Source organism: Hemitrygon akajei, chromosome 5, assembly GCF_048418815.1.
Source record: "Hemitrygon akajei chromosome 5, sHemAka1.3, whole genome shotgun sequence".
In the NCBI taxonomy this organism is placed as follows: Eukaryota; Metazoa; Chordata; class Chondrichthyes; order Myliobatiformes; family Dasyatidae; genus Hemitrygon; species Hemitrygon akajei.
In genome coordinates this window covers 90,310,170-90,338,003 of record NC_133128.1, presented here as the reverse complement: position 1 = coordinate 90,338,003, position 27,834 = coordinate 90,310,170, and the positions used below count along the sequence as shown (strand labels likewise).

Here is a 27,834-nt window from a genome sequence, read left to right as displayed (position 1 = left end):
AATAGGTGCAGAAGTAGACCATTCGGCCCTTCGAGCCTGCACCACTATTTTGAGATCATGGCTGATCATCTACTATCAATACCCGGTTCCTGCCTTGTCCCCATATCCCTTGATTCCCCTATCCATAAGATACCTATCTAGCTCCTTCTTGAAAGCATCCAGAGAGTTGGCCTCCACTGCCTTCCGAGGCAGTGCATTCCAGACCCCCACAACTCTCTGGGAGAAGAAGTTTTTCCTTAACTCTGTCCTAAATGACCTACCCCTTATTCTCAAACCATGCCCTCTGGTACTGGACTCTCCCAGCATCTGGAACATATTTCTTGCCTCTACTCGTCCAATCCCTTAATAATCTTATATGTTGCAATCAGATCCCCTCTCAATCTCCTTAATTCCAGCGTGTACAAGCCCAGTCTCTCTAACCTCACTGCGTAAGACAGTCCTGACATCCCAGGAATTAACCTTGTGAATCTGTGCTGCACTTCCTCTACAGCGTGGATGTCCTTCCTTAACCCTGGAGACCAAAACTGTACACAATACCCCAGGTGTGGTCTCACCAGGGCCCTGTACAAATGCAAGATGATTTCCTTGCTCTTGTACTCAATTCCCTTTGTAATAAAGGCCAACATTCCATTAGCCTTCTTCACTGCCTGCTGCACTTGCTCATTCACCTTCAGTGACTGATAGATAGATAGATAGATAGATAGATAGATAGATACTTTATTCATCCCCATGGGGAAATTCAACATTTTTTCCAATGTCCCATACACTTGTTGTAGCAAAAACTCCTTACATACAATACTTAACTCAGTAATAATATGATATGCATCTAAATCACTAACTCAAAAAGCATTAATAATAGCTTTAAAAAAAAAAAGTTCTTAAGTCCTGGCAGTTGAATTGTAAAGCCTAATGGCATTGGGGAGTATTGACCTCTTCATCCTGTCTGAGGAGCATTGCATCGACAGTAACCTATCGCTGAAACTGCTTCTCTGTCTCTGGATGGTGCTATGTAGAGGATGTTCAGGGTTTTCCATAATTGACCGTAGCCTACTCAGCGCCCTTCGCTCAGCTACCGATGTTAAACTCTCCAGTACTTTGCCCACGACAGAGCCCGCCTTCCTTATCAGCTTATTAAGACGTGAGGCGTCCTTCTTCTTAATGCTTCCTCCCCAACACGCCACCACAAAGAAGAGGGCGCTCTCAACAACTGACCTATAGAACATCATCAGCATCTCACTGCAGACATTGAATGACGCCAACCTTCTAAGGAAGTACAGTCGACTCTGTGCCTTCCTGCACAAGGCATCTGTGTTGGCAGTCCAGTCTAGCTTCTCGTCCAACTGTACTCCCAGATACTTGTAGGTCTTAACCTGCTCCACACATTCTCCATTAATGATCACTGGCTCCATATGAGGCCTAGATCTCCTAAAGTCCACCACCATCTCCTTGGTCTTGGTGACATTGAGACGCAGGTAGTTTGAGTTGCACCATATCACAAAGTCCTGTATCAGTTTCCTATACTCCTCCTCCTGTCCATTCCTGACACACCCCACTATGGCCCCACTATGATGAACAAGGACTCCTAGATCTCTTTGTATTTCTCCCTTACCTAACTCTACACCGTTCAGATAATAATCTGCCTTCCTGTTCTTACTCCCAAAGTGGATAACCTCACACTTATTCACATTAAATGTCATCTGCCAAGTATCTGCCCACTCACCCAGCCTATCCAAGTCACCCTGAATTCTCCTAACATCCTCATCACATGTCACACTGCCACCCAGCTTAGTATCATCAGCAAACTTGCTGATGTTATTCTCAATGCCTTCATCTAAATCGTTGACGTAAATCATAAACAGCTGTGGTCCCAATACCGAGCCCTGTGGCACCCCACTAGCCACCACCTGCCATTCCGAGAAACACCCATTCACTGCTACCCTTTGCTTTCTATCTGCCAACCAGTTTTCTATCCATGTCAATGCCTTCCCCCCAATGCCATGAGCTTTGATTTTACCCACCAATCTCCTATGTGGGACCTTATCAAATGCCTTCTGAAAATCGAGGTACACTACATCCACTGGATCTCCCTTGTCTAACTTCCTGGTTACATCCTCGAAAAACTCCAATAGATTAGTCAAGCATGATTTACCCTTGGTAAATCTATGCTGCTTCTTTCATGATCTTTCATGACTGCTGGAAGAAAATTAGGAACAAATATTGGTCCATGAGTTTAGAGAAGGCAGTATGGGGAAAGATTAAAGGGACACATTTGTGGTACAGCAGAAGGCAGAAGTATTTCGATAAGAGATAGATGGAAATGAGGCAGAGCAACTTACTGTGATAATGTACTTAGTTTGGAGGCTGCAAACCACAGGAAGACCACACATCAGTTTACAAGCTCTGACTTCTCTTTAATACTGAAAGAAGGGTCCAAGGAGAATCTGACCAGCTGGTAGAGCAGTACTGCTTTTAATGAGGTCATAAGAGTAATGCACACAGAAACAGGCTCTTCGGGCCAATTCATCCATACCAACCAACTTGCCCACCTAAGCTAGTTCCATTTGCCCACATCCCTCTAAACATTTCCTACTTGTACACTGATCTCAATGTCTTCAAAATGTTGTTATTGTATTTGCTTGACCCACTTTTTTTCTGGCATCCCTCTCTGCATGAACCATCAGGTGCCTTTTAAATCTTTACTGTTTTACCTTCAACTGCTGCCCTCTAGATTTCAATGCTCTTTCCTGGGTTGCCTTCATTCTTTTTCCCAGACAATGTCTCCATATTTCTTCCTTTCCTCCCTCCATTTTTCGCAGTACCTTGCACAATTGGAGTGGTACAGCAGTTACTACGACTGCCTCACAGCTCCCGAGGCCCGCTATTATTAATGCTTATTAATTATTATTAATGCTTTTTGAGATAGTGATTTAGATGCATATCATATTTTTTTTTACTGAGTTAAGTATTGTATGTAATTAGTTTTGCTACAACAAGTGTATGGGACATTGGAAAAAAAGTTGAATTTCCCCATGGGGATGAATAAAGTATCTATCTATCTATCTATCTATCTATCTATCTATCTATCTATCTATCTATCTATCTATCTATCTATTAATCAATCCTGACCTCTGGATCTTGCATGTTCCCCCTGTGACTGTGTGTGTTTCCTCTGGGTGTTGCAGTTTTCTCCCACATCTGAAAAGCATGCTGGCTCCTGCGTTAATTGACTATCTGACCCCTAGCATACATGAGCATCAGGAGAATCTGAGTGTTGATGGGTATGTGAGAGAGAATAGGTCACAGGGAAGTATGGCGGAGATCGGCATTGTCTTGAAAGCAGGCACAGATTCAGTGGGCCAAATCTCTGTCATGAGACAAATGGCATAAAGATTTGCTGGTCGAATGGCAGTCAAAAGGAATGATAATTGGGCTGGATAGATCTTTCCTAAGTTTAATTTTGAAGTTATAGCGGTGTAGAGTCATACAACATGGAAACAGGCCCCTTTGCCCAACTCATTTGTGTTAACTGTATTGCCCAAAGAGCTAGTTCTTGTTTGACATATAGCCTCTAAAGCTTTCAATGATTTTTACTAAACTATTTATTAAGAATTATCAACATTGAAGGATAGTGGAAAGTAAATATCAATAAAAAAATGCAATACAGTAATTCAGAGGAAGTTCCATTGCACTGCCAATAATTTAACAGAACACATTTATGCGGCAATAGAACAAGTGCAAAGGTTAACTGAGATCGAAGTTAAATTTGAGTTATTGTCACATGCACAAGTACATGTATACACAGGAGTAATGAAAAGGTTACTTACAGCAGTGTCACAAGCACATAGAATCAGATACACAACACTCACAAGAAAAACAACGTATACAACAATTATACAAGATAGAATGCAATTAGAACAAAAAAAACCTTTGTAGTACAAAGTGATTGTTGTGTTGGCTTACTGAGGTAGTGATTAGGGTGGTGCAAAGCAGGGGGCTGTATAAAGATAAATATCTGATCTGGAAGACATCTGGAACTAGCTAATATAATGAAGCCCGTGTGGAGGATTTGACAGTATTGTCACAGATGAAACAAGCATTCTATCTAGGCCTTGCAATATTCAATAGGTTTCAATGAGGACCCCCCCCTCCCCTATTCCTCTAAACTCCAGTGAGTACAGGCCCAGACCCATCCAATGCTCCTGATACATTAACCATTTCATTCCTGGAATAATTATCGTGAACTTCCTTTGGACCCTCTCCAATGCCAGCACATCTGTTCTTAGATAAGGAGAATTGAAACCTCCTTTTTCCAATGAGATTTACATTGCATTTGGAACCTGTGCACAATCAGGGAGACAAGGAAAAAATTCAGAAACATGCCGAGTATATACTGATCTAGTAAAATACAGTACTTAACAAAGACTATGTTCTTACTACTGTTTGACTCAACAATAGTCCAGTGAAAATTCCTTTGCATTGGTTCACAAGAGTCCAGAAGAGAAATGGGAAAACAGTGGTCACCATAAATCAGGTCAATGGCTTTCACAATTTCCAATATATCTTCCTGTTAGGCAAGACTCCATGCCAAATCAGAGAGAGATTTGCATAGTAAAACATTCAGCTATTTGAGAATGTACCTCCCTGGTGTTGGTTCAAATTGATCTGGATCTTAATTTCAATTGTGTGTTTTGATTCCATGTTCTGTACAAAATCCTATCCACTTCATCTTTGAACTTTTTGACCATCTGCCCTTTGGCAATTTGTTTATTCAGTAAGGGATCAGGGATTAATTTGTGAAGCTTCACTGACAGCCATGAACCTATGTGCAGAGGGAATATATTTGGCTTAAGGGTACTGGAGCTTGCTCTTTCCTGCCATGCTTACATTTAGTGCGTCTCAGCATAGGGAATGGGCTTACAAACTGGTGCAGAGAGAGATGCACTGTGTTAATACTGTGGTGTTTTCCTGAAAGCATCAGTTTGAAATCAAGATGAATACCCAAGCCAAAGACTTTGTAAAAGGCAAAATGTTCTGAAATTGAAGCCATAAAAATCTGTAAGGAAATATGAAAAAGAAATAGCAAATGCCCGAAATTCTCAGCATCTGTGAAGAGAGAGACAGAGAGACCTTCAGATCTTTGAAGATCATTGGATTTTCTTCTCTCTGTGATGCTGTTAGAAATAATGGCTAATGATATCTTCATCCAGAGGAATCAGTTTTTATTTTGACTTGAATTCAGTTGCTATACAATGGAAGAGCGCATTTTGTTTTATAAGTGACATAATGATAAAGTAGGAAGCTGTAGTGAAATAAATCCATGGCTTTCTTACTGTTTTCTCACTGTGTTTCATTCAGAAGCCGGACGAAGAATATGATGTGGTATGGTGTCCTTGGCACCAAGGAATTACTCCAGCGAACCTATAAGAACTTAGAACAAAAGGTGCAGCTTGAGGTAATGCTTTAAATTCCACAATGTTGAATTTCTCCGTCAAGATAAGTGAGACAATTGCATTAAGGTGTCATGCACTGCATTTAATAATCGGAGTGTTTGATTTATCTGGGTGTTAATATCACCTACACATATCTGGGTGTCAGGGTGCGAGTTCATAACCAAACAGTTCTCACAATATTGGGAATTGTTTAGAACTACATTTATGCTTTAGTCTTTGGAATTAAGCAAGTACCGTTACCTTTATTTTCATTTGTTTTTAGATCCTTAGGCTTCAGGTTTAGCTCCTGAGGTCACATTTCTAAATTTGAGAAGCTGCTCCTTCAGAATAGCATTGAAGATATCAGTGCAGTGTTCACAATGATAAATCTGCATTTATCCCACACAAGGTGTATTGTCTCTACTCATTAATAGTCTGCCTTTAGGTAGCAACTGTTTATTCTAGTCCTCTCACCCATGAAAAGCACTTTTTGTTCATTTATCATTGTTTTGATGGGCAGAAATAGTTCAACAGCCTTGTAGATAACTGTTCAAGTATGAGAGCTCCCTGAAAGTCACAACACAAGTAGGTATGGTGGTAAAGACTGGAAGAATGGCCAAAGAAGTGGTAGATGGAATATAGTGTCGGAAAGTGTATGGTCATGCACTTTGGTAGAAGGAATAAAGGTGTACACTATTTTGTAAATGGGGAGAAAATTCAAAGACCAGAGGTGCAAAGGGACTTGTGAGTCCTTGTGCAGGATTCCCTAAAGGTTAACTTGTAGGTTGAGTTGGTGGTAAGGAAGGCAAATGCAATGTTAGCATTCATTTTGAGAGGACTAGAATATAAAAGCAAGGATGTAAATGTTGAGGCTTTATAAGATACTTGTCAGACCGCACTTGAAGTATTGAGAGTAGTTTTGTGCTCCTTATCTAAAAAAAGATGCACTGCCATTGGAGAGAGTCCAGAAGGGGTTCATGAGAATGATTCCAGGAATGAAAGGGTTAATGTGTGAGGAGTAGTTGATAGCTCTGGGTCTGTACTTGCTTTGAGTTTAAAAGAATGGGGGTGGATCTCATTGAGACACATTGAATATCGAAGGGTCTGGGTAGAGTAGAGGGTGTTTCCTAGAGTGGGTGAGTCTAGGATCAGAGGGCACAACATCAGAATAGTGGGATGTACATTTAGAACACAGATGAGGAAAGATTTCTTCAGCTAGAGAGTAATGAATCTGTGGAATTTATTGCCACAGGTGGCTGTGGAAGAAAAGTTATTGAGTATATTTAAAGTGGAGGTTGATATGTTCTTGATTAGTCAGGCTTTCACAGATATGGGGAGAAAGCAAGAGAATGGAGTTAAGAGAGATAATAAATCAGCCATGACTCAATAAGCCAAATGGCTAATTCTGTTCCTCTGTCTTAAGGCCTTAAACCTTTATCAGTGGGGTGTTGAGTATAAAACCTGGGAAGTCATGTTACAGCTATATAAAACTTTGAAGATCACATTAGGAGCATTGTGTGCTGTTCTGGTCAGTGCTTTACAAGAAGGACATGGAGGCTTTGGAGAGAGTGGCCTGGATTGGAACGTATTAGCTGTAAGAGGAGGTTACACAGACTTGTATTATTTCTTCTGGTGTGTCATGGTCTGAGGAGGTAAAGACAGGGTAGGTAGTCAGAATCTGTTTCACAGGATGGAAATGTGACATTAATGTGATTTAATAGGAGAGGATGAAGGTTCAAAGAAGATTAATGAGACAAGTTTTTTTTACATAAAGAGTGATAGTAGGTGCCTGGAATAAACAGCCAGTGGAGATGGTGGAAGCAGATACAACAGCTAAGAGTCAGAGGCATTTAGAGAGACACATGAACAAGTAGGAAGTAAAAGGATACAAATCATGTCCAGGCAGAGGGGAATAGTTTAGGGTGGCATCATGGTCAACACAGACATGGTGGGCCAAGGCATCTGTTCCTCTGCTGAACTGTTCTATGTGCAATTCTAGCTCATCATCTCTCCATCCCATCCTAGCCTGCCCCCAAACCACCAGGTATCCTCCTGGAGTATTAGCTAAGATGTAATGTAAGCAGAAGTCGAAGCTCTCGGGGACATGGTTGTGGGTCAGGAGCTCTGTATCAGGATAGCATATCTTTGCATGTCCTGACGAAGGGTCTCAGCTTGAAACGTCGACAGTGCTTCTCCCTATAGATGCTGCCTGGCCTGCTGTGTTCCACCAGCATTTTGTGTGTGTTGTCAGCATATCTTTGCATAGGTTAGCATATCTTGAAGTGAGGTGTAAAAACGTAGGATAGAGGTGTAAATCAGAGGTGTTAAGGAAGATTGTTGGGATGTTGTTTCTCCCTATCTTCTTCAGGACATTAAAACTTATTTGGTGATCACCTGAACTTACTTGTAGAGGACTCTGACTAAAACTTCTATTATATTACACTGCTCCTGGCAATATACAACTGAAAATCAATTTAACCCAGACTAAATTGCCCTTACAACCATTTCCAGGTCAAGCCACACTGCTTGTGAAATTCCAGGCACAGGCAGCAGTGAGTCATCCTTGCATCCTCACATCCCCACGATGTTCTGGAGAGCCCAGATGTAATTTCCAGTGTTAACAGGAGAGGGAGCTCTCACATTGAGCATCCACTCCAAACACTGTTGCTCTTTCAACTGCTGCTCTCAACATGCCGAAGCCCATGTCTCCGTCCGTACCCTTCGCCTGCTTGCTGCTGCTTTCCTGCTACATGCAGGCTGGTAGGTTAATTAGCGGTTATCAATTCATTGGTGTCTAGTGAGTGATAGAATCTAGATGGAGTTTATGGAAATATGAGGAGAGTAAAACTGGAAGCAAATAAACCTGCTGATGCTCAAATCTAAAACTAAAACAGTGTAAGATTAATGGAAGTGGCTAATGGTTGGTGTAGATGTGATGGACTTGAATGATCTGTTTCCATGCAATATTAATCTATTAATATTAATTAAAATAAAATTATAAAAAACACTTTTACCTTTTCAGTGAAAGTTAAGAACCCCATGGTTGAACTAATCGCTTGTCCCCAATTGCTAGGCAACATCTGCATGTGTCAACTGGTTGAAAAGAAATAGAGCAGCTACAAGATTATCCAGCTTCTTCACCCATTATGTTGCAGAACTGAGTGTAGAAACAGAGTAAAAGGTTAAAATGGGTTTGCATCTGACCTACACGCATCCTCCGTCTCTACACTGTAGTGCACAGGTGCAGAGGCGTGGAATGCACTGAATCATGCACTGCAACTCGACCTGCAGAACTGTTGAGTTGCCACCAGTGCAGTCTGGCTCAGTGTTGTCAGAGATTGCTGGTGTTAAATTGAGGTTCCACTTCTAATCTTTTGGTGCTCGGGAAAGAGAGCAAAGAGTCATGAACCAAAACGTCAACTGTCCAGTTCCCTCCGCAGATGCTGGTTGACCTGCTGTGATCCTCTGGCATTTTGTTTGTTGTTGCAGGTAATTATTTGTGGAATATTTAGCTACTGACTTGAGTGTCTTCAGTGAACTTTGAAGACGTGGGCAGAACTTTTCATTATGAAAGGTCATGGATGAATGAACACAGTTTTCTTCCAAGTACTAAGGTAGTAAGTTCTTCGAGAAGGCAAAGCCCTTTTAGGATGGAATTCACATTCTGCCTAAGCACTATTGTCATTTGAATTAATACAGTTGAGTGCAAGTACTTCAAAGTTGAAAGTAAAATTTGTTAGAGTATTTGTAAGTGTCGCCACTTACATACAACCCTGAGATTCTTTTCTCTGCGGGCATACTCTAGAAACCTATAGAAAGTAACCGTGAACAGGATCAGTGAAGGAGCAAGAACATAGAAGACAACAAACGCAAATGTAAATAATTAGCAATAAATAATATAGAGCATGAAATAACAGGAAGGAGTCCTTAAAATGAGATCATTGGTTGCGGGAGCATCTTAATAGATGAGTGGAGCTATCCTCCTTTGTTCAAGAGCCTGATGGTTGAGGGATAGTAACGGTCTTGAACCTGGTGGTGTGAGCCCTGAGGCACCTGTATCTTCTATCTGATGTCAACAATGAGAAAAGAGCATAGCCTGGGTGGTGATGATCTTTGATGATGGATGCTGCTTACACCAGTACCGAATTTCTGAAGAGGTAAATTTAAATAATGTTTCACTGTTCCTTGATTTCCAGTGGAATAACTCTGCTGCCAAAACTGGCAAATATCTTCTGCCCATCTCATGTGGGTCATTGTGTCAATCACAATATGGAACCAGGGTCACCTTTATACCAGACAAGTACTGGCCTAGTTGGACCTTCAATATTCTAACTACTTTCTGATTCAGTTTTCTGCTTATAGTTATAGTTAGAATTACCAAGTACGTCGAGGAACTCAGCTTCAGCTGTTTGAAAATTGATGAAGTTCCCTAATTCATTAAATTTCAAGTAGTGCTGCTGAAACAAAGAAAACCCTGAAACCCATTCAAAGAAAACCATCAATACCTGCTCCCCCTTCCATATGCAAAAAAAGCAAGTGAAAAGCACAGAATATAAAACACAGAATGGAAAGAGACCAGCTCAGTTTGTTATCTACAGGCCGCCCGATCAAAATAGTTGCAAAAAAGGACAATAGACAATAGGTGCAGGAGTAGGCCAATTGGCCCTTCAAGCCAGCAACACCATTCAATGTGATCATGGCTGATCATCCACAATCAGTACCCCGTTCCTGCCTTCTCTCCATATCCCTTGACTCCGCTATCTTTAAGAACTCTATCTTTCTTGAAAGCATCCAGAGAATTGGCCTCCACTGCCTTCTGAGGCAGAGCATTCCATAGATCCACAACTCTCTGGGTGAAAAAGTTTTTCCTCAACTCTGTTCTAAATGGCCTACGCCTTATTCTTAAACTGTGGCCTCTGGTTCTGGACTCCCCCAACATCGGGATCATGTTTCCTGCCTCTAGCGTGTCCAATCCCTTAATAATCTTATACATTTCAATCAGATCCCCTCTCATCCTTCTAAATTCCAGTGTATACAAGCCCAGTCGCTCCAATCTTTCAACATATGACAGCCCCGCCACCCCAGGAATTAACCTTGTGAACCTACACTGCACTCCCTCAATGACAAGAATGTCCTTCCTCAAATTTGGAGACCAAGACTGAACACAATACTCCAGGTGGGGTCTCACCGGGGCCCTGTACAACTGCAGAAGGACCTCTTTGCTTCTATACTCAACTCCCCTTGTTATGAAGGCCAACATGCCGTTAGCTTTCTTTACTGCCTGCTGTATCTGCATGCTTACTTTCAGTGACTGGTGAACGAGGAAACCTAGGTCTCATTGTAGAGTGACCAGAAACCAGAAACACATCATAACGTGAACTACAGAGTCCAACCCATAAACCATGTGGATTAAACTTTGCGAGAAAGCGGCCTCTCTCCTCTGGTAGCAGCAAGTGAGAAGTTGGTAGACGGGGCTGAATGCTTGCTTGCCTCCGCTCTTACCTCGAAGATTTCAATCTTCCTCAGTGCTTTAATTGGCGAGAAATGGAATTGATCATGGACTTGCACCCCGTCGTTTGAAGCCTCATGGAACCCTCACGGAGCCAGCGAAGAGCCAGATCGTTCAATCGGCCCCAAAACACATCACCAAAATATGGATTACAGGCTCCAACAGTAGCAAACCACATCTGAAAGAAAAAGGAGATGTGAAAGTAGTTTCGTGAACTGTCTGGAGGATGTCGTCTTTAGTTGCATTGTTCACTGGCACCATCTTCTTCCGGAGCCAAGACTGAATTTCTACTTAACCCTACCTACTTTAAGGACAACCTAACTTCATGAATATTTTCCATGAGAGGTGAAATCTCTCATCTCTACTGCTATTCAAATTCTGCATCTTCCCTGACATCCTCCTGGGTGCTCAGAATTGACTACTATATTCAAGATGATATTGACTTATGCTGTACAAAGCTGTAGAGTAATTTTCATTCTTTTATATGTTACACTTTATTAGTAATAACAAAGATTTAACAGTTGTTGCACTGCCTTTAAGGATTTGTGCACGTATCACCTGGTTTCAGGTTTTTCCAATTCATTTTCATTAGCCCTCTTTATGCATGCATTCATTCTGCCTTGTTTTATCACCATGCATCTGCACATTATATCTGTCTCTTTGTGTCCTTTTGTGCTGCAGTATTGTTTGCTCTGGTTTCAGAGTGAGACATTAAGTAGCATCCTGTGGAACGTTTTATTACAGACTCCTCTCAGCCTTAATTTGAATAGAATGGAAATTGGGTCTATGCATTTGACAGTTCAAATATGATTTTTCATAACCAATTTATTTTGTGTGTTACAGTGTGATGGACAATACATTCCTCTACCCAGTCTCCAAGGGATTGCTGTACTAAACATCCCAAGCTATGCTGGAGGAACTAACTTCTGGGGTGGAACAAAAGAGGATGATGTAAGTGGAGTGAGGAAGAGACAGATCCTCTCTCGGTAACAAAATAATTGACCCTTTTGAGCTCTCCCCATTTGGTCCTGGATCAGCTGTATGCAGCATTGATTAAAATATTGTCTAAATGCCTCATGTATTATTAAAAAAAGGCACTAAAAACCACAGCGCTGGAGGTCATTCTAGGGAGCGTGGGGTTTGCACTGCACTCTGTGTTGAGGGCCTGGAACATTGGACAAATTGTGTGATACAGCCAATCAGGTTTCTAAACATAACCACTCTAATGTATTCCTGAGCAACTCAAAGAGAAAACTTATACAGTTACATATCATTAAATACACCAACTAATTGCATTCCAGAAATTCAAAATCATGAATTGTGTAGATGACATCAGTATCTCAAGAACAGTTACCTCACAGCCCAACCAGAAGCACTGGCTGAACACAAAGAGGCTACTAAAACCCTGGGACACTGCCTTCAAGTCTTGAGGCAGAACAGCTTGGGCTCAGTCCAGTCAGGAGAAACCTCATCTTAGGCAACAAGAGACCACTTATGCAGAAAAAATTCAGAAACACCTGTGCAGTAATGATTCACAATGTACATTGCTGGGCATCAAGGGCATTACTGACTCTGCCAGGAAAAACAATGTTTCAGGGAATGCAACACAATGCCAGTCATGGAAACTGCCCTTCTTCCAGGTGAGCAGCCACTGTCTGTAATAGCAGCACATATGAGAAGGACTCTGCTGAGTCAATCCCTTTAAAACTACCAGGCCAGACAAACAAATCCAGACTGAGCACCCAGAGAGTGTGCACACCTACTTACTGATGTCTTCACAGACATCTTCAACACATCACTCGTCTAGGCTGCTGTCTCCATATGCTTCAAATCATCCCTGTACCAAATAACTCTATACTGACTCTTGCCTGGTGGCGATGATGCCAACCATCATGAAGTGCTTTGAACAACTGGTAATGGTGCATCAAAACCTCCATTGCTGGTAACTGGACACACACCAATAGATAGATGATAGATAGATAGATAGATACTTTATTCATCCCCATGGGGAAATTCAACTTTTTTTTCCAATGTCCCATACACTTGTTGTAGCAAAACTAATTACATACAATACTTAACTCAGTAAAAAATATGATATGCATCTAAATCACTATCTCAAAAAGCATTAATAATAGCTTTTAAAAAGTTCTTAAGTCCTGGCGGTTGAATTGTAAAGCCTAATGGCATTGGGGAGTATTGACCTCTTCATCCTGTCTGAGGAGCATTGCATCGATAGTAACCTGTCGCTGAAACTGCTTCTCTGTCTCTGGATGGTGCTATGTAGAGGATGTTCAGAGTTATCCATAATTGACCGTAGCCTACTCAGCGCCCTTCGCTCAGCTACCGATGTTAAACTCTCCAGTACTTTGCCCACGACAGAGCCCGCCTTCCTTACCAGCTTATTAAGACATGAGGCGTCCCTCTTCTTAATGCTTCCTCCCCAACACGCCACCACAAAGAAGAGGGCGCTCTCCACAACTGACCTATAGAACATCTTCAGCATCTCACTACAGACATTGAATGACGCCAACCTTCTAAGGAAGTACAGTCGACTCTGTGCCTTCCTGCACAAGGCATCTGTGTTGGCAGTCCAGTCTAGCTTCTCGTCTAACTGTACTCCCAGATACTTGTAGGTCTTAACCTGCTCCACACATTCTCCATTAATGATCACTGGTTCCATATGAGGCCTAGATCTCCTAAAGTCCACCACCATCTCCTTGGTCTTGGTGATATTGAGACGCAGGTAGTTTGAGTTGCACCATATCACAAAGTCCTGTATCAGTTTCCTATACTCCTCCTCCTGTCCATTCCTGACACACCCCACTATGGCCGTGTCATCAGCGAACTTCTGCACATGGCAGGACTCCGAGTTATATTGGAAGTCTGATGTGTACAGGGTGAACAGGACCGGAGAGAGTACGGTTCCCTGCAGCGCTCCTGTGCTGCTGACCACCGTGTCAGACCTACAGTCTCCCAACCGCACATACTGAGGTCTATCTGTCAAGTAGTCCACTATCCAATCCACCATGTGAGAGTCTACTCCCATCTCCGTTAGTTTGTGCCTTAAGATCTTGGGCTGGATGGTGTTAAAGGCACTAGAGAAGTCAAGGAATGTAATCCTCACAGCACAACTGACCTCATCTAGGTGAGAGAGTGATTTGTGCAGCAAATACGTGATAGATAAGCTTACCTACAGAACCGCTCTATGCTATATGCCATAGAATCTCTCACGTACCCGGCCGTAGAAAACAAAGGCACTGTCAGACTGCTGTTTCAGTTCAGCATTCAGCATTCTTGTACCACAGACCTCCGAACAATCAGCCGCTCCTTTGTCTAAATACACCACTGTGTAACCGGGTCAGAATCAGAATCAGGTTTAATATCACTGGCATATGTCCTGAAATTTGTTGCTTTGCAGCAGCAGTAATTTGCAATACATAATAATACAAAAACTATAAATTATATAATATAAATTAATTAAGTAGGTGCAAAGAGTGAGGGGAAATAGTGAGGTCATTGTTCATTCAAAAATCTGATGATAGAGGGGAGGAATCTGTTTCTGTAACACGGAGTGTGTGTTTTCAGGATCCTGAACCACCACCTTGATGGTGGTAATAAGAAGAGGGCATGTCCTAGGTGATGCGGGGGGGGGGGGGGGGTGGATCCTTAATGATGGATGCTGCCTTTTAGAGACATTGCCTTTTGAAGATGTCTTGGATACTGGGAAGGCTGGTGTTCATGATGGAGCTGCCTGAGTTTCCAACTTCCTGCAGCTTTTTCTGAACCTGTACAGTATCTCCTCCATACCTGAAGGTGATGCTCTCCATGGTACATCTGTAGAAATTTTCAAGTGTCTTTGGTGACTTACCAATTCTCCTCAAACTGAACGAAATATAGCCGCTGTTGTGCTGCTATAATTGCATCAATATGTTGGGCCCAGGATAGATCCTCAGAGATGTTAACACACAGGAACTTGAAACTACTCACCTTTTCCACTTCTAATCCCTTGATGAGTACTGCTGTGTGTTCCCTCTACTTCCCCTCCTGAAGTCCACAATCAGTTCCTTGGTCTTACTGATGTTAAGTGTAAGATTGTTGTAACACCACTCAACCAGCTGATCTGTCTCGCTCCTGTATGCCTCCTCATCACCATCTGATATTCTGACAACTATAGTTGTGTTGTCAGCACATTTATAGATGGTGTTTGAACTGTGCCTATCCACACAAATATAGGTATAGAGAGAGTAGAGTAGTGAGCTAAGTGCACCAGTGTTGATTGTCAGTGAAGAGATGTTGGACTTCCTAACCAACAGACCTTAGTTAGTCAGGATGCAGAATTGCTCCTCTCTCCCCATCATCATAAGACCATAAGACATAGGAACAGAATTAGGCCATTCAGCCCATCTAGTCTGTCCTCCGCCATTCCATCATGGCTGATCCCAGATCCCATTCAACCCCATACACCTGCCTTCTCGCCATATTCTTTGATGCCCTGACCAATCAGGAAACTATCAACTTCCGTTTTAAATATGCCCACAGAATTGGCCTCCATTGCAGTCTGTGGCAGAGCATTCCACAGATTCACTGCTCTCTGACTAAAAAAATTACACCTTACTTCTGTTCTAGCCCCTCAATTTTGAGGCTGTGCCCTCTAGTTCTGGATACCCCCACTAGAGGAAACATCCTCTCCACATCCACAGTATTAGTTCTTTCAATATTCAGTAGGTTTCAATGAGATCCCCACTCATTCTTCTAAGTTCCTGTGAGTACAGGCCCAAAGCTGCCAAGCACCCCTTCATTCCCAGAATCATCTTCGTGAACCTCCTCTGGACTCTCTTCAATGATAGTACATTCTTTCTGAGTTATGGTGCCCAAACCTGTTGAAAATACTGCAAATGCGGCCTGACTAGTGTTATATAAAACTTCAGCATTATCTCCTTGTTTTTATATTCTACTCTTTTTGAAATAAGTTCCAACATTGCATTTACCTTCTTTACCACAGACTCAATCTGTGAATTAACTTTCTGGGAACCTTGTATGAGGACTCTGAAGACCCTGCTGACTTTGACTCATGTGTGGCACCTTATCAAATGCCTTCTGAGAATACAAGTAAATGACGTCCACTTCCTCTCTTTTGTCCACCCTGCTTGCTACTTCCTCGACGAACTCTCAGATTTGTCAGGCAAGACATGACAAGACAGAAACCATGCTGACCTTGAATTATTTTATCATTAGTCTCCAAGTACTCTGAAACCTCATCCTTAATAATAGACTCCAACACTTTCCCAGTCATTGAGGTTAGACTAATTGGCCTATAATTTCCTTTCTTTTGCATTCCTCCCTTCTCAAAGAGTGGAATGACATTTCCAATCTTCCAGTCCTCCAGGACCATGCCAGAATCAAGTGATTCTTGAAAGATCATGCCCAAAGCATCTGATACCTCTTCAGCAACCTCTCTCAGGACTCTGGGATGTAGGTATCTGGTCCAGGTGACATATCCACCTTAAGACCTTTGAGTTTTTTAGCACTTTTTCCTTTGTGATAGCAATGGCACTCACTCCTGCTCCCTGACACTCACAGACCTCTGGCATATCACTTGTGCCTTCCACAGTGAAGACAATGCTAAGTATCCATTAAGTTCATCTGCCATTTCTTTATCCCCCCCATTACTACCTCAGCAGCATCATTTTCCAGTGGTCCAATATCAACTCTCACCTCCCTCTTTATATAACTGAAAAAACTTTTGGTATCCTGCTTTATATTATTGGCTAGTCTGCCCTCATAGTTCATCTTTTCCCTTATAGCTTTTTTAGTTGCCTTTTGTTGGATTTTAAAAGCTTCCCAATCATCCAGCATTCCACTCTCTTTTGCTACCTTATATGCCCTTTCCTTGGCTTTTATGCAGTGCTTGTCAATCATGGTTGCCTACTCCTGCCATTTGAGAACTTTTTCTTCTGTGGGACATATCTATCCTGCACCTTGTGAACTATTCCCAGAAACTTTAACCCCCTCTGCTCTGCTGTCATCCCTGCCAGTACACTCTGCTCACACAATGCTGCACGGCCAAACAGTCAAATAATCATGCTGTCAAGTTCACCAATGACATGACAGTTGTGGGGCTCATCACCAACAACGATGAGGGGGCCTACAGAGAGGATGTGGAGGAGCCCAAGGCCTGAAGCCAGTCAAGTAATCTCTTCCTCAATGTCAGCAAGACAAAGCAAATGATTATTGACTTCAGGAGAACACAAAGCACTCACACCCCTCTTTACATCACTGGCACAGCAGTGAAAACTACGAGTAGTTTCAAACTCTTGGGAGTGTACATCTTGCAAAACCTCTCTTGGTTCCAGAACACATCCTAGACAATGAAAAAAGTTCACCGATACCTCTATTTTCTGAGGCTGAATGGAGCTGGACCATGCACATCTATACACACAGCCTTCTACAGTTGCACAGTAGAGAGCATCCTAACATCACTGCATGGTATAGAAACTGCACTGTGACAGACAGGATTGCTCTACAATTGGTAGTCAAAACTGCCCTACATATCAGCGGCACCAGTTTTCCCACCATCAAGGACATATATACAGAAAAGTACCAGAAAGAAGCCAGTGATAGCATGAAGGACACCACCACCCTGCTCATGGACTGTTTGTCCCTGTCCCATCAGGGAAGAAACTACATAGCATCCATGCCAGACCACTAGACTGAAAACCAGTTACCTTCCCCAAGTTGAAAGGCTGATCAACACCTTCACCAATAATCCACCCCACCACCACTACTTTATAATTTCCCGTCAGAGTCATCTTATGTACAGATGCTCCTGTACCTAGCGTCACTTCATGTACATATAATCAGTCTATGTATGAAAGCTATTTTATGTCTTAATATTTATTGTGTTTTTAATTATGTTCTTTATCTTACTGTGTTTTGTTTTTGTGCTGCATCAGATCCAGAGTAACAATTATTTTGTTCTCCTTTATTGGAAATAACAGTAAACAATCTTGAATCTTACCATATAAGCATGTAACAATCACAGCACAGAAACAGGCCATTCCGGCCCTCCTAGTCCGTGCTGAACTCTTAATCTCACATAGTCCCACCTACCCGCACTCAGCCCATAACCCTCCACTCCTTTCCTGTCCATATACCTATCCAATTTTACCTTAAATGACACAACTGAACTGGCCTCTACTACTTCTACAGGAAGCTCATTCCACACAGCTATCACTCTCTGAGTAAAGAAATACCCCCTCGTGTTTCCCTTAAACTTTTGCCCCCTAACTCTCAAATCATGTCCTCTCGTTTGAATCTCCCCTACTCTCAATGGAAACAGCCTATTCACGTCAACTCTATCTATCCCTCTCAACATTTTAAATACCTCGATCAAATCCCCCCTCAACCTTCTACGCTCCAATGAATAGAGACCTAACTTGTTCAACCTTTCTCTGTAACTTAAGTGCTGAAACCCAGGTAACATCCTAGTAAATCGTCTCTGCACTCTCTCTAATTTATTGATATCTTTCCTATAATTCGGTGACCAGAACTGTACACAATATTCCAAATTTGGCCTTACCAATGCCTTGTACAATTTTAACATTACATCCCAACTTCTGTACTCAATGCTCTGATTTATAAAGGCCAGCGTTCCAAAAGCCTTCTTCACCACCCTATTTACATGAGACTCCACCTTCAGGGAACTATGCACTGTTATTCCTAGATCTCTCTGTTCCACTGCATTCCTCAATGCCCTACCATTTACCCTGTATGTTCTATTTGGATTATTCCTGCCAAAATGTAGAACCTCACACTTCTCAGCATTAAACTCCATCTGCCAACGTTCAGCCCATTCTTCTAACCAGCATAAATTTCCCTGCAAGCTTTGAAAACCCACCTCATTATCCACAACACCTCCTACCTTAGTATCATCAGCATACTTACTAATCCAATTTACCACCCCATCATCCAGATCATTTATGTATATTACAAACAACATTGGGCCCAAAACAGATCTCTGAGGCACCCCGCTAGTCACCGGCCTCCATCCCGATAAACAATTATCCACCACTACTCTCTGGCATCTCCCATCTAGCCACTGTTGAATCCATTTTATTACTCCAGCATTAATACCTAACGACTGAACCTTCTTAACTAACCTTCCATGTGGAACTTTGTCAAAGGCCTTGCTGAAGTCCATATAGACTACATCCACTGCCTTACCCTCATCAACATTCCTCGTAACTACTTCAAAAAATTCAATAAGATTTGTCAAACATGACCTTCCATGCACAAATCCATGCTGGCTACTCCTAATCGGATCCTGTCTATCCAGATAATTATAAATACTATCTCTAAGAATCCTTTCCATTAATTTACCCACCACTGATGTCAAACTGACAGGTCTATAATTGCCAGGCTTACTTCTAGAACCCTTTTTAAACAATGGAACCACATGAGCAATACGCCAATCCTCCGGCACAATCCCCGTTTCTAATGACATCTGAAAGATCTCCGTCAGAGCTCCTGCTATCTCTACACAAACTTCCCTCAAGGTCCTGGGGAATATCCGGTCAGGATCCGGAGATTTATCCACTTTTAAATTTCTTAAAAGTGCCAGTACTTCCACCTCTTTAATTGTCATAGGTTCCATAACTTCCTTACTTGTTTCCCACACCTTACACCATTCAATATCCTTCTCCTTAGTGAATACCGAAGAGAAGAAATCGTTCAAAATCTCTCCCATCTCCCTCGGCTCCACACATAGCTGACCACCCTGATTCTCTAAGGGACCAATTTTATCCCTCACTATCCTCTTGCTTTTAATATAACTGTAGAAGCCTTTCGGATTTACTTCCACTTTATTTGCCAAACCAAACTCGTAACTTCTTTTAGCTTTTCTAATCTCTTTCTTAAGTTTCCTTTTACATTCTTTATATTCCTCGAGCAATTCCTTTACTCCATGCTGCCTATATCTATTGTAGACATCCCTCTTTTTTCGAACCAAGTTTCTAATATCCCTTGAAAACCATGGCGCTTTCAAACCTTTAACCTTTCCTTTCAACCGAACAGGAACATAAAGATTCTGTACCCTCATAATTTCACCATTAAATGACCTCCATTTCTCTATTACATCCTTCCCATAAAACAACTTGACCCAATCCACTCTCTCTAAATCCCTGCGCATCTCCTCAAAGTTAGCCTTTCTCCAATCAAAAATCTCAACTCTAGGTCCAGTCCTGTCCTTCTCCATAATTATATTGAAGCTAATGTTATTGTGATCACTGGACCCGAAGTGCTCCCCAACACATACATCTGTCAGCTGACCTATCGCATTCCCTAACAGGAGATCCAACACTGCCCCATCTCTAGTCGGTACTTCTATGTATTGTTGCAAAAAACTATCCTGCACACATTTCACAAACTCTAAACCATCCAGCCCTTTGACAGAATGAGCTTCCCAATCTATGTGTGGAAAATTAAAATCTCCCACAATCACCACCTTGTGTTTACTACAAATATCTGCTATCTCCTTACACATTTGCTCTTCCAACTCACGCTCCCCATTAGGTGGCCTATAATACACTCCTATCAGTGTTACTACACCTTTCCCATTCCTCAATTCCACCCAAACAGCCTCCCTAGAGGAGCTCTCTAATCTATCCTTCCAAAGCACCGCCATAAGATTTTCTCGGACAAGCAATGCAACACCTCCTCCTCTGGCCCCTCCTACTCTATCACACCTGAAGCAACTAAATCCAGGAATATTTAGTTGCCAATCACACCCTTCCTGCAACCATGTTTCACTAATAGCTACAACATCATAATTCAGGTATCAATCCACGCTTTAAGCTCATCCACCTTTCTTACAATGCTCCTAGCATTAAAATAGATACATTTAAGATACTCTCCACCTCCTCCTCTCTTTTCATCCCTAGCAATGCATTCAAATTTATTATCCTTTTCTTCTCCCCTACATCTTCGGGCTGAGCGCATCCCTTCTCCATCACCTGCCTTTCCTCCCTCACACGCTGTCTACTTACTTGCTCTACTGGTGAACTAACCTCCTCTCCCATAGTTTCCTCAAATTGATTTCCGCCCCCCCCATCTTACTAGTTTAAAGTCTGCCCTGTAGCCCTAGCAAACCTCCCCGCTAGGATATTGGTCCCCCCAGGATTCAAGTGTAACCCGTCCTTCTTGAACAGGTCACGCCTGCCCCAGAAGAGGTCCCAATGATCCAGAAACTTGAATCCCTGTCCCCTGCTCCAATCCCTCAGCCATGCATTCATCCTCCACCTAATTCCATTCCTACTCTCACTGTCGCGTGGCACAGGCAGTAATCCCGAGATTACTACTTTTGCAGTCCTTCTTCTTAACTGCCTTCCTAACTCCCTATACTCTCGTTTCAGGACCTCTTCCCCTTTCCTACCTATGTCATTGGTACCTACATGTACCACGACCTCTGGCTCCTCACCCTCCCACTTCAGGATATCTTGGACGCGATCAGAAACGTCCCGGACCCTGGCACCAGGGAGGCAAACTACCATCCGGGACTCCCAATCACCTCCACAGAACCGCCTGTCTGAACCCCTGACTATCGAGTCCCCTATTACTATGGTCCTCTTTCTTCTATCCCTACCCTTCTGAGCTACAGGGCCGCCCTCTGTGCTGGAGGCCCGGCCACTGTCACTTCCTCCAGGTAGGCTGTCCCCCCCAACAGTACTCAAACATGAGTACTTATTGTCAAGGGGTACAGCCACTGGGGTACTCTCTAGTACCTGCCCCTTCCCCTTCCTGACCGTGACCCACCTATCTGCCTCCCGTGGCCCCGGAGTAACCACCTGCCTATAACTCCTCTCTATCACCTCCTATCTCTCCCTGACCAGGCGAAGGTCATCGAGCTGCAGCTCCAGTTCCCTAACTCGGTCCCTCAGGAGCTGCAGTTCGGCGCACCTGGCGCAGATGTGGACGTCCGGGAGGCTCGGAGACTCCAGGATCTCCCACATCCGACACCGAGAACAACAAGCTGCCCTCACACTCATACTTCCTGAATAACTGAAAATAACAAGGAGAACTAAAAGATAAGCCTACTGTGCCCTCTTCCGCCTAAGCCCTCTGAGCCCAAGCCCTACACTCTGCTCCCGGCTCACTCCGCTGCCCGCAAGCGAAGCTGCCCGCTGCTTAAGACTGCGTTCTTTTTATATCTTCCCTCCTTCCCAGGCCTCCTTCACGCGCCTGCGCAGTCCCGCCTCTCAGAACTCCGATCTGAGAAGCAATTTGAAAATGGCCGCCGCCGCACTTCTTCTCAAAGCCTCGCTGTCCTCTTCCAGAAGAGCAATCTTGAAGTTCAAAACTTTAAAACGTGTCTTCTACCAAGATTCTTGCCACTTTCCACATTGAACTCATAGATAAATCTTCTTTGCCTCCCTGATTTCCTGTCTCTTTCCATTCCTTGTGGGCTCACCACTGGTTCTCTCCACCTTGGGCACCAGGGAGCTGGAGCCTAGGCTGCTGAGGCTGTGTCCAAAGCTTCTTGCTCATGGCACACAGCTCTGCATTTATCTGTCTGTTCCTGGAAACTGAACAGAATTTGTAAGCTCAAGATAACTGACAGCGGGGAATCTATCACTTTCCCTGCTTTCCTCACTAGGTGAGTCTATCACTTCATTTGACACCTACATAAGTTTGAAACATAGATAAAAGACTTCACTTGCATTGTTCAGTCATATAAAACTATCAGACATTATTTTCTTCTTCCTATATATAATGATGTTAAGATTGTTATCTTTTTTGACATTTTTGTCCTGTTACTTTTGAATTATTTACCCTTTGAAATATTATGTTGTCATAAAAACATCTGTCACTGGAAATTTATTTTACTGATAAACTAATATATAACTGACAACTGCAGGACTGCAATCTAAAAAAGAATACATCTGCAAATCCTAGATATCTGAAATGGAAACAGTAAATGGTGCAAGTCAAGCAGCATCTATGAAGAGAATCATTTTCTGAAAGGTCATTGACTTGAAGCATTAGCTTTGATTCTTTCTCCACAAATGCTACCTGACCTGCTGAGTGCCTCCAGCCATTCCTGTTTTTATCTTAGAGTTTAGACTCTCTTTTGCTCCCCCGTCAACCTTACCATCATCCTTTTTTTAAGTCTCTGATGATGTGTAAGGATAGTTCCAGTGACTTTACCCTGACATTCAGAGCTTCACTCAAACGGACAATAAATAGCTTTGAACTACAAAACTGGGCTTGCTCTCCAAGAACAAATTCTCAACGTATTGTTGAAATTGGAGAATAATTTTTCTTGGTAACCTTATACTCTTAATCAAAAGGCTATTCTATCAGTAAAATATGTAATGACTTTTGTATTTGGTTACCAGCTCTTCCATCTTTCTCAGAGTTGTGAATTCTGTATCTTTTTAGATTTTTGGTGCTCCCTCATTTGATGACAAGATCTTGGAAGTTGTTGCTGTATTTGGAAGTATGCAGATGGCAGTATCAAGAGTCATCAAACTTCAACATCACAGAATAGCTCAGGTAGGTTCATTTGTTTGAAGATGCCTGGGTATTTCAAAATAGTTGTTTGATAATTTCCAAATAATATGATTTATCTGCTGTTTAGTGATGTAAATACTGTATATTTAGAACCTTTGCATGGATTTATGGAAACATGGGCTTCTCGTTCAGTTCTCTCGGCCCAGTTTACATTGACCTCGGTTCTTTCTTATTCCTTATTGTGGTGGTTGTCCATCATACCTGATGATGACAGGAAACCTGTACGGGAGAGTCTTAAAGTGGAAAAGCCATTGCGCTGGGGCAGTTCCACTCTCTCAACTTCAGAAATCTGGCTCCAGTGGTACAAACAAGCATCACAGATTACATGACATCTTCTGTGCCTTGTCATGCCCTTTGCACTCCATGGAACGTTAACACCTTCCTGGCCGTTGTGTCTCACTGTCGATCTCATTCGCATTCTAGGACAGGCATGGCCCTATCTCACCAGGGTATGAGGCCACCAGCTACCTCACCTGGTTTAGCTTGCCTGTCGAAGCAGTGTACCTGGGTGTGACCGCTGTTGCATGAAAACAGCTACTTGGAGCCACAGGTGGGAGCTGAGTGTCTGGTAGGGGCCAAAGGTGAGTGAGCTTCCCCAGGATAAACATGACAAGCTCCTTCACTACAGGTGCTAACCCTCCCTGGACATCCTATCCACCCCTATTCCTTATTTGTATCTGTAAATTTACCTAGAAAGTAGCTTGACACATAGAAATGGTCCACCCAACAATCTTTCGTTCCTTTAAACTTCAAGTTAAACATATCGTAAATGTCTCTTCCAGTTTGATCTAATATGTATGATGAATTTATAAACTCTTCTGTGGCTTCCAGCTGGGTGCAGGTATCAATTATAACCAAAGTTTCAATGACAAACTCTGTCATCTTCATCATTGCAGAGTTTGTCATCGAAACATCGGTTATAATTGATACTTGTACCCAGCTGGAAGCCCAAGAAGAGTTCATTCATCGGATACACTGGGAAAGCACTGGATCCTTTTTGTAAGATGAATTGTTCCACTTGCTTTATACAATGGAAATGTAGCACTTTGGACACATTTATATGGCTGTTACAAATACTGACAAGATCATTTCATTATCTTTGACTATAAGACCATACAATATAGGAGCAGAATTAGACCATTTGACCCATCGAGTCTGCTCCACCATTTCATCATGGCTGATCCATTATTTTCTCAGTCTCAATTCCGGCCTTCTCCCCATACCCCTTCGTGCCCTGACTAATTATGTATCTATCAACCTCTGTCTTAAATATACCCAATGGCTTGACCTCCGCAGCCACCTCTGGCAACATATTCTACAGACTCACCATGCTCTGGCTAAAGAAATTCCTCATCATCTCTGTTCTAAAAGGACATCCCTCTATTCTGAGGCTGTCTCCTCTGATCTTAGACTCCCCCACTTTAAGAAACATCCTCTCCACATCCACTCTATCAATGCCTTTCAATATTCGATTGGGTTAACCAAGTCATTGACATATAATACATAAAGAAGCGATCCCAACGCAGACCCCTGTGGAACACCACTAGTCACCGACAGTCAACTAGAAAAGGCTCCCTTTATTCCCACTCTTTGCCTCCTGCAAATTAGCCACTGCTTTATCCATGCTAGAATCTTTCCTGCAGTTTCTTGGGCTTGTACCTTGTTAACCAGCCTCGTGTGTGGAACCTTGTCAAGGGCCTTCTGAAAATCCAAGTACACAACATCCACCAATTCTCCTTTGTCTATCCTACTTGTTATTTCTTCAAAGAATTCCAAAAGATTTGCTAGGCAAGATTTTCCCTTAAGGAAACCAGGCTGACTACAGTCAATTTTATGCCATAATGATTGCGAGAGGGCAGTTTGAGGTTATAGTGCCTTGTAAAAGTATTCAGCCCCCAAATCCTTTCGTCACATAAATGAGTATCACAACCAGGGATTTTGATGAATTTAACTGAGAATTTTTAGTTGTAAATTGTAAAGCATGACAAATTAAAAATTCAAAAACTGAAATATAAGTCGTTCAAAAGTATTCATTCCTCCTTTTCTCAGTATTTATCTGAACCACCTCTTGCAGCTATTACAGCCAGTAGTCTTTTTGGATAAGTTTCTCTTAGCTTTGTACTATGTGATGGAGCAAAATTTGCCCATTCCTCCTAGCAAAGTTGCTCAAGCTGTGCCAGGTTAATTGGGGAGTGGCAGTGGACAGTAATCTTGCCAGAGATCTTTGATCGGGTTAAGGTTGGGACTCTGACTGGGCCATTCAAGGACATCAATTTTCTACATTTGAAGCCACTCCATGGTTGCTCTGGCAGTGTGCTTTGGGTCGTTGTCCTGCTGAAAGATGAGCTTCCATCCCAGTTAAAACTCACTGGCAGAGGCTAGCATGTTTTTATCCAGAATCACTCTGTATTTAGCAGCATTCATCTTCCCATCAATTCTAATCAGATTTCCAGTCCCTACTGCTGAAAAGTATCTGTACACTTTCCCAAATTTGTGCTTCGCTATTATCATTTCCCTGACTTGTCTTGAATGCTGAACCCCCACCCTTCCCTCTATTCATTGTTCATTTTATTCCACTTGTCCAGTCTATTTTTACCCATTCTCTTCCTACATTTCCTGTCTCTAATTTTGCTCTTACTGTGTCCTTTCTGTGTTTGTTCATTTTTTTTCCAAGTCATTGATCCCATCCTTGTTCAGCAAGGGTTCTCCTAGTCAGAATTACTCAAGTAGTTTGAGCCTTTCCACACTCCTAATTGCTTGGTGTTTATAATTCATCTGCTGCTGAGCTCGTGACATTGAATGTAATAGTAAAATCAGTCCCTGTAGATCCTTAAATGTAATCAGGCTCAATTTAAATCCCATAGCAATGCATTTCTCTTTAAGATAAACATGAATTATGGCTTATAGTACACACACACGCACGCACGCACGCACGCACACACACACACACACACAATTCAGCCCCACTACTCTACAGTAGTGTAGTGGTTAGCACGACACTATAACAGCTCGGGGTGTTCTGGAGTTCAATTCTAATGTCATTCTGTAAAGAGCCTCCATGATGTGTGGGTGTGCATAATGTGTGGGTTTGTGTAATGTGCATAATGTGTGGGTTTGTGTAATGTGCATAATGTGTGGGTTTGTGTAACATGAATAATGTGTGCGTTTTCCCCAGCTGCTCCAGTTTTCTCCCATTGCCTAAAGGTGTACCGGGTAGGTTAATTGGTCATTGTAGATTGTCCCGTGACTAGGTTAGGGTTCATCGGGGTTGTGGGGTCGGTGAGGTCAAAGGACCAGAAGGGCTGTATTGCTAAATAAATAATCACAACGGAATGGCAGTTGAACTGGATCAATTTTCACTGTGGAAGGCAGTATTGTTGAAGTTCCATGTGTCAGGGCTCATGAAATGTATGAAGTCACCATTACTTGAGAGAAGGCTCTTGGGAAACTGAAAATTCTGAAGGTAGATTAATCACCTGGACCAGTTGGTGTACACCACAGGGTTCTGAAAGTGGTGGCTGAAGAGATTGTGGAGGCATTAGTAATGATCTTTCAAGAATTACTACATTCTGGAATGCTTCTAGAAGATTGAAACATTGCAAATGTCACTCCACTGTTCAGGAAGGGAGAGAGGCTGAAGAAAGGAAATTATAGGCCAGATAGCCTGACTTCAGTAATTGGGAAAATGTTGGAGGTGATTATTAAGAATGTGGTTTTAGGGTACTTGGAGGTACATGATAAAATACTCCATAGACAGCATGGTTTCCTCGAGAGAAAATCTTGCCTGGCAAATGTGTTGGAATTCTTTGAAGAAATAACAAGCAGGATAGTCGAAGGAGAATTGGTGGATGTCATGTACTTGGATTTTTAGAAGGCCCTTGACAAGGTCCCACACTTGAGGCTGCTTAACAAGCTATGAGCCCATGGTATTACAGGAAAGATTCTAGCAGGGAAATAGCAGTAGCTGATTGTGAGGAGGCGAAAAGTGGGAATAAAGGGGGCTTTTTCTGGTTGGCTGCCAGTGACTAGTGGTGTTCCACAGGGGTCTGTGTTGGGACATTCTTTTTACATTATACTGTTACGTACCCCGTAACTGGGTGTCTTACCAGCAAAGATAGAAGTGTCCGTTGGAGTCTGATACTATTTTCAAAACAGTGTTTATTAGTAAAATATACAAATCAATATCAACAATGCAAATATACAGATAATACACGTTAGCAATACTAAACCTAAAAGTGTGGGTATAATAATAATCAATAATAAACAAGCTCTATCGTTGTCTAGGGGATAAGGAATTATCATGGGAAAGTATAAGGTTCAGTTCAGTTC

General features: G+C 42.4%; 1 protein-coding gene across 7 annotated transcripts in view; it reads left to right on the top strand.

Annotated features, from left to right (window-relative positions):
• dgkh (diacylglycerol kinase, eta) overlaps positions 1-27,834 on the top strand; it is a 522,439-nt gene that overhangs the window by 408,766 nt on the left and 85,839 nt on the right. For all 7 annotated transcript variants that reach the window (XM_073046012.1, XM_073046011.1, XM_073046013.1 and 4 more), the window contains 3 exons: positions 5,356-5,452; positions 11,782-11,889; positions 23,374-23,487. In XM_073046012.1, the coding sequence (XP_072902113.1) occupies positions 5,356-5,452; positions 11,782-11,889; positions 23,374-23,487 (319 nt within the window). The remainder of the gene's footprint in view (positions 1-5,355; positions 5,453-11,781; positions 11,890-23,373; positions 23,488-27,834) is intronic.